Source organism: Myotis yumanensis, unplaced genomic scaffold (assembly GCF_028538775.1).
Source record: "Myotis yumanensis isolate MYYU_CA2020_CCGP unplaced genomic scaffold, mMyoYum1.0.hap1 SCAF_17, whole genome shotgun sequence".
Taxonomy (NCBI): domain Eukaryota; kingdom Metazoa; phylum Chordata; class Mammalia; order Chiroptera; family Vespertilionidae; genus Myotis; species Myotis yumanensis.
The window spans coordinates 13,005,117-13,019,254 of NW_027223768.1; the positions used below are offsets into that span (position 1 = coordinate 13,005,117).

The window sequence follows — 14,138 nt, forward strand, 5'->3', positions numbered from 1 at the left end:
AGCTGTTAGGAGACATACTGCATAAAATAACCCCCTAAAAATGGGAGGAAAAAACAGCAGTGCCCAATAATCTACATCTTTTGTAGGATGCTTCATTTTCAATAATGCTGACTTCAGCTGGGTGAAAGATTAGGCAAATTAGGGCTGGAACCCTAAGCAAAAGCCAGGACGACTCAGATTTATAATTAAAACTCTGACTTACTACAAAATTTAAGGTGTCTGCCAACAAAAACAATAGTCAAAGTTTTTATATATTACAACCTTTTAGACAAGAGCAAGTCAACATGCTGAACTATTAAAAAATTCGAAGACCTGGGTTCAAATCCTTGTTATATCAGGCAAATTGCTCTCTTTGTTTAACTAAAAGAAAAGAAACCTAAATTAGGTTATAGAAAGATTAGATAAGGTAAATTCAAAGTACTTTATGGACTATGAAGTGCTAAACAAATATGTTGCCAGATGTGATTTCTAATGCAAGAGCAAAGTTGAGTCCACAGTAAGGTTTAATGTTCAATTACCTAGAACATCATAAAATGTTAATTAGCATTTCAAAGTACTTGGCTCCTCCCAACTCCCCCCCACCCCAACATACCCTCCTGAAAGAACACACACATAACTATGGAATCAGTGATTCTCAATGAGGAAATCGGTATACTTTCAGTTGTGAAGACAAACACTGATTCTGGACTCCTTGATCGGTACCTGGCCGACCCACTTTTCCCCTCAAGGAAGGGGTTTGGAAGGGATCTGGAAGAACCAAGAAAAGCCAATATCTAGTCCTAGTTTGACAGTCTCACCTACAAAATATGCAAGGAGTAATTGGATAAGTTAAATAATGGAGGGGGAAAAGCAGATAAATGATTTCAAGGCAGGGTCTAAGTTTGGGGCTTTCTAACTTCCAAAAGTTCTACTTTGCTAACTTTCCTGGTTTTATGACACAAACATATAGCTCTAGGGCTGCTAACTCTTGCAAAGTATGCAGAATGAGGGTGGGAGAACTTCACTCAATGGAATTTTGGTGCCAACTACTTAGCTATCTCTAACTGCAAAGCTGGGATTAACCCAAGAACACTAGAACTGAAGCAGTTAGAAAGATATTGGAGTTTAAAAAATAATAGAATAAATAATAGGGAGGAGAAGAATCAGGACCCAAGACTCATTCTCTTTCTTGCCTTAAGTTTTGCCCCTTGGGCACAGATCAGAGCTCTAACCTACCAAAGATGAATGGAAGGGAAGAGAAAAATGCTTAGAGAATTTTGCCAGTGTTGGTAAAACACCCAGTGCGGTTCAGAAACCCAATGAAGAGCAGAGTGACATTTCAGGAAACCAGGTACCATCCGCTAAGGATTGACCAAACAGCCCAAAGCTCTGCCAATGAGAAATTGTCCACTGAGGAAGTACATGAGACTAAAGAGTCACCAGCACTACACCTGTTCACCTCATAATCAAGCTCTCTTCTTTACATGCAGTGAAAGAAAGGGAGGGGGGGAGCCGCGGAAGGAAGGGGAGGAGGAGAGAAGTGGGGGGGAAAAAAGAGAAAGAGGTAAAAGACCAACTCAGGATGGCAGTAACCGGCTTGGTAATAATGCCAGCCAACCACTGAGATTCATCCCTATGAATAACACTAAAATATTATTCAAAAGAAAGTTTGTTTTCTAGCATCTCTGTGGAAAATACTTTCTGATAAGGATATAGCACCACTTTATAATCCCTATCCATGATCCATATATATCATCCTCTTTTTGGGTAGGGAAATTGAATGGAGAGTAGAATTCCAATGTTGAAATTAACTTTTTTTCAAAGAAAAACTTTTTTCCTGAGTAATTTTGGAACCTGCTTCTCCCCTTCTAAGTCAAAACTCTGGAGGACTATTATCAATATGGCTACATTATCATTAGTTCACTCTAGGAAATGTGGCATGTGCTGTAAGAAAGAAAGAAAGAGCACTTTACCCAACAGTGGGTTATAGAAGCTGACAGCTTAGCTATAAAAGCTATCGAGAAGGTTCTACACTAGCTTCTCCTCGTTGGCTTAATTTTAACACATCTCAGCACAGCTCGATGCAAAATTATTTCTGCTCCTCTCCATTCACTTATTCAACAACTACTTATTGGTCACCTGTTATATGTCAGGAATTATGCTAGGTACTCTTGGAAGTTATGCTCCTGACCTGGAGGAGCTCATAGTATTTCTACCTTTTCTCCATCACTCGGGCATCTCCATATTATCCTACTTCACCTTAATGGTGACTATAAGACTACAATGAAATGCTGACACATTTTTAGAAAGGCTATTTCTCTCCACTGACCAAACAATGTATATTTTTATAGCACTTTAAAAGTTTACAAACATATATCTTGTTTGGCCCTCAAAATAATACAACAGGATGTGGGAATTGTTTTTAATTAAGAGCTTAAGAGAGGTATCCATCAAATATAATGTGTAAAAGTTGTTTGGATGATGTTTAGAAAATAAGCTACAGATTTCTGATACAGAGGCCCTGAGAGGAGAAATAACCTTTTTTTAATTTTGAAGATGTGACACTGCTACCATGGTAATATTACAACTCCCTCTCCCCTCAAAATAGATTCCTTATCTGTAGAGATACATTCTGAACTATTTATGGCTGAAATCACATGAAGACTTAAGTTCGCTTTAAAAAAAAATCCCAGGGAGTGGAGGTGGAAGACTGGAGAATAATAGATGCAAATTTGGCAAAATGTTGCTGTTGAAGCTAGCTGATGGGTAATGGTGGTTCATTATACTATTCTCTATACGTTGTGTATGTCTGAAAAAATTTACAATTAAAAGTTTAGTGAAAAAATACCATAGATGAAAAGAAAGCAAGTCTAGATAATCAAGCTTCTTCATCTGATCTGGCTTCTTTCTGAGAGGTTTTCTCTAGTAAAAGTAAGCATCAAGGATGAAGCACTAACAGAAATTGTTTTTTTATTTTACAGAATTCCCAATTCATGTCCATAGTTTATTTCCTTCATGACTATGAGACTCCTCCTTATTAACAGGCCCTGGACCAAGAAGCACTGTAAACAACTAGCTAATGTTGCTCTACTGGAAGCAAAAAAATAAAGCCATGACAAACAGGCTTCATCAGAAATAATAATGGTTCAAGTAACTTATTTTTGAGTGGGTCAATAGATGATATAGAGCTAATCATAGTAATTTCAAGCCCTACTTCCTCTACAGAAAGAAGAAAATGAAAAAGACCTAAAGAACCATTTTTTGGGATTTATTTTTTTTTAACTCTAGCCTGGGTATGTTCAGTCTGGCTAAAATCTGTAACTGTTAATGAAAGTTGATTTTTAAATAGAATAAGTTGAGAACTTAGCTTTTCAGCCCCCAAGTGAAGCTACTGTACACTTTCAAGCTAACACATCAATAACCATTTATATTAAGAAAAAAATCATTCAGAAAGGGCCTTTATGATTTTTAGTCTAATTTTTTTTTTTTTAATAAAAGCAGAGCATAAGGATGTGCTCAAAATCAGAGAGCAAAGCTGGTGACCAGGCCAGAATTGGAATCCATATTCCTAACCCCCAATCAACTCTCTTTTTCCTAAACCATCTTTTTGTTTTCATTTCCTGGTGATCTTGAGTCTAGGAGGGACAAGAAAGCACCTAGAGAACCAGAACGCTCTAACAAACACATCTCGAAACTAGTAATGGACAAGATGAACATATGTTTTCTTCCCTGGAGGTACCACCTTCCCTTGGGACAAGAAAATGTATTTTTCACATTCCCTGATAGAGGATTAAGAGCAGAGTCCTCCTCCTTCAGTTCTTCTCACGTAGATTAACAATAACAACACTGTTCTTCTGGTAACAGTCATAAGGTCACCAGCAAAAATAGGTCTCACTTCTCTTAGTGAGATTATCCTTGTTCTGAACCACACAATGCCAGTGTCTAGGAATAAATCTGTCTTTCAAGTCTGATACTTGAAAGAGCAGCGTCACAGACATTAAGGCCCTCACTAAGTAGCAGAAAGTATGTCTTTGCAGTAAGACCACAACAACTTTAAGAGAGGGGGAAGCTCCTTTTATTTCAGACCAGCTTTCCTCTTGGTGCATGAGGGACCTTGACTTGCTCTGATTAAAAGCATTTGGCTTATGATTACTGAATCTGCAGTGGATAAAAAGAGGGCATCTGATAGGCAAACTCTTTTGTTTGTTTAGTTTCAGGGATCTTGGAATTTTACTGTAGAATCAGTTACCAATCCTTGGCATGAATTCACATTAAAACTTAAAAAATATTTTCTGAAAAAATGATTAATAACTCCACATATTATGCAACAGGAGGTCAGAATTTTGTTGCTTTTTTAAGGAGAGTTAAAGTCAGAAGGAGAAGTTCCCTTCTGTACTAGTCTCTCCTTCACTAAGGACTACTGGTTCAGGCAGTACTCATTCAACAACAAATATTTAATTTAGTTTAAAGTCAGGTTAGTTTGCACACAGACTTTCAAATTAGCGAGGGAGCAATTATAGCGTAATGGGTAGGATTGTGGGCTCTGAAATCTGAACACCTAGGTTTGCTAGGTTTGAATATGAGATCCATTCTTTACTAACTAGGTAACCTTGGACAATTTTATTAAAACTCTCTGGGCCTTGGTTACCTTATCTATAAAGTGGAGAAATAATAACGTACCTCATAGGGCTGTTATGAGAACTAAAATAAGTCATGTATAGCACTTAACATATAATATATACTCTATAAATATAAGCAATTATTATCATTGTGAATTATGAAACCCCATCTACATGACAGGAAGAGTCAGGGGAGAGGTGCAGCAGAGAGGGGAAAGAAAAAGAATTGAGAGACTCATTTACTGCCCAGCCGGTGTGGCTCAGTGGTTGAGCGTCGACCTATGAACCAGGAGGTCACAGTTCGATTCCCAGTAGGGGCGGAGTTGCGGGCTTGATCCCGTGTGGGGCGTGCAGAAGGCAGCCAATCAATGATTCTCTCTCATGACTGGTGTTTCTATCTATCTCTATCTCTCCCCCTTCCTCTCTAAAATCATTAAAAAAAAATTTTTTTTAAAGAAAAAAAAAAGAGACTCATTTACTAAAACAAAAGGACATGAAGTTATGGGAAGATTTTGAAGGAGACACAAAGTTAGGGAGTTGACTGATTCATATTATACCGTGAAACTGTGAGAAATATATTTCTCTGTTAAGAGCATCTTTTTTTGGAGAGGGCAAGTAAATTATGTTTAATAAGAAATCCACAGCCTTCTCAGAAGAAGACCATGCACTACCACTACAAACAATCTGCAACTGTTATGGGAAGAGCCACTGGCTGCTAGTTACTGCGGAGCTCATGCTTCTTCAGCACAGATACACATCAGATCTACCTCTCTTACTCTTGACCCCACAGCACAGACAGCTGAAACCTAAATGAGGAAAAACAGAAAGTTATCACTTATTTCTAGGATTGTACTTACTTACAGCAGAATAAGCATATCTTTCTGAAAACTCTAAAGTTTAAAATTATGAACAGGATCTGGCCTGATCCCCAACACCATACTGTGAAATGTGAGATGATTTTTTTGTAGTTCTAAGTACTAGTAAATGTCCAAAAAACAAGAGAAAAAGAAGTTCTGGCAAAAAAAAAAAATTCCAAGAGTAGTCACAAAACTTGTAACCCAAATCATTTCTCTCTGGAGTGATTTCAGATTGGCAACATATTTTCAGGTATAAAAAGTCTTTTGCACTCTGACCGGTTTGGCTCAGTGGATAGAGCATTGGCCTGCGGACTGAAAGGTCCCAGGTTCGATTCCGGCTAGGGGCATGTACCTTGGTTGCGGGCACATCCCCATTGGGGGGTGTGCAGGAGGCAGCTGATCGATGTTTCTCTCTCATCGATGTTTCTAACTCTCTATCCCTCTCCCATCCTCTCTGTGAAAAATCAATAAAATATATATTTTTTTAAAAAGTCTTTTGCATGCAGGCTTCTGATCTTTTAAGAAAGAATAGTAGCCCTGGCTGTTTTGCTCAGTGGTTGGAGCATCAACCCTCCAACCAAAGGGTCACAGGTTCAAGTCCCAGTCAAGGGCACGTACCTCATTGCAGGTTCCGCAGCCCTGGTAGGGGTATGTGCGGGAGGCAACCAATCGATGTGTCTCTCTCACTTTGATGTCTCTCTCTCTTTCTCTCTCTCCCTCCCTCCTTCCCTCCCACCTCCTTTCCACTTTCTCTAGAAATCAATGGAAAAAGTATCCTCTGGTAAAACAACAACAAAAGAATATGCATACATTTTACTTGAGGTTCTTCCTTTCATTCTTAGAGGGCAATCTGGCAATATCTAGGCAAATAGTCTTAAAAACAAAAATGTATAAATTGACCTAGACGTGGGAATTTATCCTAAGGAAACAATCAAGTGGACAAAGATGGATATACAAAGATATCTAATGCAGCACTGTATATAATAACTATAACTGGAAAGATACCATAATTGGAAAGACTCTAAATGAACAACAGGGGATTGGTGATATAAATTATGGTGAAATCATAAAATGGAATAGTATATAACCATTATTTTATTGTATACTTATAGATAGGATGTCACAGTAGGTTGTTGGAAAAGGTAAAAAAAAAATTATATAGTACCATATTTTGAAAACATACTTATCTATAAATTCACATGTACTTACATACATAAAACAGGTCCAGAAGAGCATAGATCAAAATGTTAAAATATGACTATCTTGGATAGTGGGGTTAGGTTAATTTGTAAATTTAAATTTTCTCATCTATATAAATTTTCTATATAGGTGGCTTTATTATAATTCTCTTTACTTCATAACCCATTTTTCCCAGTAAATCACAACTCAACAGTCCCACACATACAGACTCACATCACTCCCTGCCCAACACATTAACTCAAGCTCATTACAATTACATTATGCTGCTGCAGAGACAGACTAGAAGGAAAAGATAACGAGAAAATACCTCAAATGCTGCTAACAATCCCAAGCTACAAATAAGCATGACTTCTTTAAAAAAAAAAAAAAAAAAAAAGTTTTCTTTAAAAGGACAATAAACGTTTTAGAAAAAAATAAAATAAAATATTTTTTTAAAGATATATTTTATTGATTTTTTACAGAGAGGAAGGGAGAGGGATAGAGAGTTAGAAACATTGATGTGAGAGAAACATCTATCAGCTGCCTCCTGCACACTCCCCACTAGGGATGTGACTGCAACCAAGGTACACGCCCTTGACCAGAACCTGGGACCCTTGAGTCCGCAGGCTGACGCTCTATCCACTGAGCCAAACTGGTTAGGGCAAATTTTTTTCTTCTTAAAAGCATGACGCCTAGCTCTGGCCGGTATAGCTCAGGTGGTTGCAGCATCTTCCATACACTGAAAGGTTGCAGGTTTGACTCCTGGTCAGGGCACATACCTAGGTTGCGGGTTTGATCCCCAGTTGGGAAGCATATGGGAGGCAACTGACTGATGTTTGATGTTTCTCTCCCTCTCTCTTTTTATACCTCCTCCCTCCCTCTCTCCCCTCTCTAACGATCAATGAACATATCCTTGGGTGAGGATTTTTTAAAAAGGATGACTCCTATATACTCACTTTCTCCACTACATATTACTTTGAGATGCCTATTCAACCTGAAACAAACCTGTATCAGCATATATGAGGCTCCTTCTGAAGTTTATTTTTTATATCCTTCAGAATATCATTTCTCCTATAAAACAGGGATACCTGATTTCAGCACATCTCCTGGATGACAAGACTTGAAAAATATCAAAGATCTAGCCTCTAAATTATGAAAATAAGCTGGGAAATCTTTAACGTTGCTAAAATAATTTCAAAACAGCTGGACCAGTCAAGTGCCAAAGTGGAAACCAATAATTCTTGCTAAAATACAGAGGTGAATCATCACATCATGTCAGAATATTTTTCTGAGTAACCCTGGACTAGACTTAAGGAAACACTCCATGTTGGTCCTTGGCCTAACCCTAAATTGTGTTTATGGTGAAAAGGTACTGTAGGGCCTAGTTTCTAGTCACTAGTTAAAACATCACTGTGGCTCTCCATAAATTTGCTTGCTACTACTAAACCACCGGAGACTAAGATCCAAAATGTAGAGGAAGAGAAAAACCATCAATATGATTCTGCAAAATGTGAAAAAGGCAAACTTCAGAGGGAAGAATGAGTGGGGAATGAGAGATCATTGACACAAAGGTATTTTCAGATAGGAAACAGCTCCAAAAAGAGAGCTCCCACCCGGTGTGTGGAACAAAACAGAGTTGGCCTTAATCCCAGAGCCTCTCCCAGCACTTTCAGAGCAGAAACATCCCCGTCGGAGATGAGATGACATCATCCCCAGATGAGAAACGAAGAGGCAGCATGTGACTGACTTCAGTGTTTGAAGTACACATATAATTTGGGGACACTACAGGCTGGCCGGATGTGCATTCCTCAGACAACTGGAATTGTGCCTGAACAGGTCATAGAGAAGCAGTCCCAGACACCCAACTCAATGACCTACCAATACTACTACAGAAATATGTCAATAATTTCTACATAGAGCACAAAGAGACAAGCAGGCTTTTCAGAAGCAAAATGTTAACTCTTAGGGGATGTCCTGGTTGGTAAGATTGAGAGAGACACACATACAATCAGCCAACTTGTCTGCTGGACTATCTGAAGCAATCTCTCTGGTCCTCTTAACTTGAAATACTGCAAGCCATTTATACTACTGTATAGTGTAGCAAGTGGGAGACACAATGTATTCTCCAAATGAAAATACTCAGAAATTGTCTAAAACAGTGGTTCTCAACCTTCCTAATGCCTCAACCCTTTAAATACAGTTCCTCATGTTGTGACCCAACCATAAAATTATTTTCATTGCTACTTCATAACTGTAATGTTGCTACTGTTATGAATTGTAATGTAAATATCTGATATGCAGGATGGTCTTAGGCGACCCCTGTGAAAGGGTCATTCGACTGCCAAAGGGGTCGCAACCCACAGGTTGAGAACCACTGCTTTAAGCCTAATCAACATCACTGGACCTTTGGGGCAGTGTTTATTCTGGATTAATTCCATATTGCCCTGGCCAGTGTGGCTCAGTATTTACAGCATTGGTCTGCACACTGCAGGGTCAAGAAGGATCAAGTATTTGATCCCTGCCTGGGCAGGGCTTAGTGGTTGAGTGTCAACCTATGATCTAAGAGGTCACGGTTCGATTCCCGATCAGGGCACATGCCCGGGTTGAGTGCTTGATCCCCAATGTGGGGTGTGCAGGAGGCAGCTGATCAATGATTTTCTCTGATCATTGATGTTTCTATCTCTCCTTCTCCCCTTCCTCTCTGAAATCAGTAACAATATATTTTTTAAAAAGTAAAAAATATCCTCAGGTGAGGATTAACAACAACAAAAAAAGAAAAATATAAGGCAAATAATAACGTATTGAACCATCTACTTGGAACCTGCCTTCCTCTCTTTTTGCCAAAATCTTCCTCAGACTCCAGCAATAAGGAGACTTTCTAAGAATCAGATGTTTATCAATTAATACATATTGTATACAGTCATTACAAATGAACAAAGCGAAATTTCACACAAGAAAAATGATTGAAGAAAAAGTTTAAAAATGTGGAGGGGTTGAGAAAATTAAGTTCACTTCACCAGAAAACAGTTAAAAGAAATAATAAGGCCCTGGCCAGTTCGGCTCGGTGGATAGAGTGTCGGCCTGTGGACTGAAGGGTCCCAGGTTCAATTCAAGGGCACATGCCCAGGTTTCGGGCTCGATCCCCAGTGTGGGGCGTGCAGGAGGCAGCTGATCCATGATTCTCTCTCAAAATTGATGTTTCTCTCTCTCTCCCCCTTCTCCTTTCCTCTCTGAAATCAATAAAAATATATTTAAAAAAAGAAAACAGTAAGAAGCTCATAAGAGATATGAACACATATGTAGAAACTAAAAATATATTTTAAAAAAAAGAAGCTCATAAGAGATATAAACACATATGTAGAAACTAAACAATGCTCTCTTTTCATAGTAAAGAGTGGAGAAGTGAAGTGCAATAGGGGAAATGGGCTAGGAAGGGGTTTCCTTTAGGAAACACAATCAGTCCACTCTCTGAGACTGAATGTTTCGCTGATGTTTGGAACAGAGAGAAACAGAGATTCCTTTGCCAGGCTACCAGAAAATAGCATACTTCCTGAAGTATACTTTTATCCTTGATCAAGAAAATATGTCCAGTAAAAAGAAAAGAGAATGACAACTTTGGTCTTGTTGCTTTCTTTATGTCAAGTAAGAATATTCCCAAATCTTAGGAAATACAAAGCTTAAATGATAAAATAACCACCTTCCTTCTCTCCAGTTCTGTCTTTGACCTAATGTTATCTCTGTTGTTCACTTCACAGGCTATAGCTTCCATTATCAAAGGAAAACAGGCTTTATGTAATAGCTAGTAGCTAGCACATATCTAAGCAAAGTTATTAATCAGAAGGGTTTTATATCAACCCAGAACAGCACACAGAAAGTAACAAGCAAACATACTATTTTGATATTCAAAAGCTTAAGCAACCATGGCAGAAATAAATAACTGATCAAAAGCAATGACATTCCGCCCTGGCCACGTGGCTCATCTGTGTCCCATACACCAAAAGGTTGCAGGTTCAATTCCAGCGTCAGGGCACATGCTGAGGTTGCAGGCTAAATCCTCCACCCAGGTCTCTGGCCCAGTTGGGATACATGGGGGAGGCAACATCTCACATCAATGTTTCTCTCTCTCTCTCTTACTCCCCCCTCTCTAAAAATCAGTATGTTCTTGGGTGAGGATTAAAAAAAAAAAAAAGACACAAAACAATGACATTCTGATACCAGAATCTACCAAGGGGACAAAAGAAAAAAGGAGGGCGTAGGGTAGTCAAAACCCCCTAAAAAGAAAGCAAACAGAAAAATCTCTTCCTCCTTATAAAATATCAACCGAATAGAACTTAGAGATATTCTGACTACACGACAGTCTGTTCTATCTTTATATTCCCAAATTTCCGTTTACTCACTCCTGTAAACTGGTTTAAGTTGCATTACTTTTCACCAGTATAGAAGAATTGAAGGGAAAAGGATCAGCCTACAAACAGCTTAACACTGTATACAAAGAAAACAGACAAAAAACCCTCAACAAAAATCCCTACCATCTGGAGTTATCAGATTACAGCATAATTTACTGGTGGGGCCCTGCTTAGGAAGAACAAACTCACCAGAACCAAGGTCCTAGGCAAAAATGCTTCAATCCTGCCTGACCGGTTTGGCTCAGTGGATAGAGCATCGGCCTGCGGACTCAAAAGGTCCCAGGTTCGATTCCAGTCAAGGGCATGTACCTTGGTTGCAGGCACATTCCCAATGGGGAGTGTGCAGGAGGCAGCTGATCGATGTTTCTCTCTCTTCGATGTTTCTAACTCTCTGTCCCTTTCCCATCCTCTCTGTAAAAAATCAATAAAATAAATTTTTAAAAAAATGCTTCAGCCAAAACCGGTTTGGCTCAGTGGATAGTGCGTCGGCCTGCGGACTGAAGGGTCCCGGGTTCGATTCCGGTCAAGGGCATGTACCTGGGTTGCGGGCACATCCCCTGTGGGAGATGTGCAGGAGGCAGCTGGTCGATGTTTCTCTCCCATCGATGTTTCTAACTATCTATCTCTCTTCCTTCCTCTCTGTAAAAAATCAATAAAATATACTTAAAAAAAAAAAAATGCTTCAATCCTGTGTCCTCTGAGGTTTCCCTCAGTAGTTAAGAAAAAGTCAGGAAAGAAGCTGTAAAGTTATCTCCATATCATTGTGCTTATGATAAAATCATGTCATAAGGATGATAATTTCAGAAATGTTCTGGTGTGAATCAAAAGGAATTAGAAGTTCACGATCTTCTAAGGTTTCAAGTTATTTTTCTTGGAGAGTCACGTGATTTTATCACACAGCTCTTATTTCAGGGGAGCAGTGTACACCTTAGCATTCTAACTTTACTTTCTAACTCCTCCACTGACTTCAAATCAATTTTCAAAAACAGAAATACTTTACTGCCTTCATGGCGGTAAAAAGGGGACTCAGTGGCTGAATTTCAAGTTTTTGATGGACTGGTCAAATTAGATGGTCACACTGTCAACAGCACTTTATCAGGGCTGATTTTATTTTTTAAGTGGTGCTACCACCGTCCAAATGAGTATGGGGACAAAGGAAGAGAAGGAATAAATTTCTTTTACTCTCCAAACAACTGACACTAGATGGCAAACTGCATCACCTTTTATTAACAATCAAAGTTTAAGAGCAAGAATACGCTGATGGCTACTGCAAGCTGATATTCATTTATAACTGCTTCCCCCAAAATCCAAACATGGTAATTACACCAATGGGAAAAGATCTCAAACATCACCCAGAGCATATGGTTTGCTCTACCCTTGGCATTTCACTTGTCAGCATAAAAGACCAGCTCTGACTTAATGGCAAAATAATCAAGACAGGGGTTAATACTGGCAGGGAACAACTGTTTTAAATCACCTGTCCTTCCTAATTTGAATGCCAACAGATTTTGAGCCTCCAACGGTTATGAGTGGCTTATTTAAAACATCATTCTGCCCTGAATCCTGACATTCTTATTTTGTATCCATTTTCAACATTGCCAGGCAATCTTACTTTTAGTTTTAGAATTCAGAATTTCACCAAAATTTAAGTGAATTCAGCTAAGCATCTAGAAAAATAAATTGGTTTTAGGATGGTTAACACACTCACACACACACACACACACACACACACACATCCTTTCTTTGAATTTCCAGCTTTTAACAATTTAGGAAATCATAAACCATCACTTATTCCTGCCAATGTCCTATATTTCTCCAGGTACCATCCAGAACACCACTATCCTCTAATCACAAATAAAACTGATTCTTACAGCCTCTTTTGCATCAGAATCAAACATCCGACCGGTTTGGCTCAGTGGATAGAGAGTTGGCCTGTGGACTGAAGGGTCCCGGGTTTGATTCCAGTCAAGGGCATGTGCCTTGGTTTCGGGCACATCTCCAGTAAGGGGTGTGCAGGAAGCAGCTGATCGATGTCTCTCTCTCATTGATGTTTCTGTCTATCCCTCTCCCTTCCTCTCTGTAAAAAAAATCAATAAAATATATTTGCCCTAACCGGTTTGACTCAGTGGATAGAGGGTCGGCCTGCAGACTGAAGGGTCCCGGGTTCGATTCCAGCCAAGGACACTTACCCAGATTGCAGGCTCAATCCCCAGTAGAGGGCGTGCAAGCAGCCGATCAAATGATTCTCTCTCATCATTGATGTTTCTATCTCTCCCTTCCTCTCTGAAATCAATAAAAATTATTTTTAAAAAAAGAATGTTTATGAACAGAATTTTTCTTAATTTCTTAATCCAACTGTTTCAATATTTGCCAAAGAAGCAGAGAAGGTGGGTGTAAAAAATGAAAATACAAAAAAGTACTCTAAAGTTATTTATTTTGGACATATTTACACCTTGACTTCAGATATCAACATAGTAGTCAAGGTTTTGAAACCTAGTATTTGACTTTCTGGTGAAAGCACAATAGGAAAAAACATTTATACGATCTGAATTACTAACTGCAAGCCTTAGGATCTGGCAAAAAACATACAAACATATCAAATAGTGACATCTAAAAAAGACAGGACTGCCCTGGCCAGGTAGAGTGCCATCCCAATATGCCAAGGTTGTGGGTTTGATTCGTGGCAGGGTACACACACGAATCAACCAATGACTGTATAAATAAGTGAAACAACAAATTGATGTTTTTCTCTCTTTCTCCCTTCCTCGCTCTAAAATCAATGACTAAGTAAATAAACAATAAATAAAAAAGACAGGACTATCTGAAGTTGTAGAGATGGAAAAGGAGGAAGATGTATCAGTAAGAGACAAAGAAATACTTCCTTTTACTCCTACATCTGTCCACCTGGCCAATACTTCCCTGAGCTGGAGGCTGAGTCAGATTCTGGAATATAAACACATGGCTTTTAAGATTAACCTGGTTAAAAAAAATTAACCCAGTTTCTAAAAAAGAAAATACCTGACTTAATAGGTAAGAAGTTTAAGGACCACACATGACCATTCTTCTTTCTTGGATTGAAGGGGGAAAAAAGGTTTTAA

The 14,138-nt window shown here is 38.8% G+C and overlaps 1 protein-coding gene across 4 annotated transcripts in view; it reads right to left on the reverse strand.

The window, feature by feature from the left end:
- PIP5K1A (phosphatidylinositol-4-phosphate 5-kinase type 1 alpha) overlaps positions 1-14,138 on the reverse strand; it is a 37,900-nt gene that overhangs the window by 21,736 nt on the left and 2,026 nt on the right. Inside the window, exon 2 of one of the 4 annotated variants that reach the window (XM_070396593.1) lies at positions 5,366-5,404. The exons of the other annotated variants lie outside the window; for them this stretch is intronic. Within the exon in view, the coding sequence (XP_070252694.1) occupies positions 5,366-5,404 (39 nt within the window). The remainder of the gene's footprint in view (positions 1-5,365; positions 5,405-14,138) is intronic. 4 annotated transcript variants of the gene reach the window in all.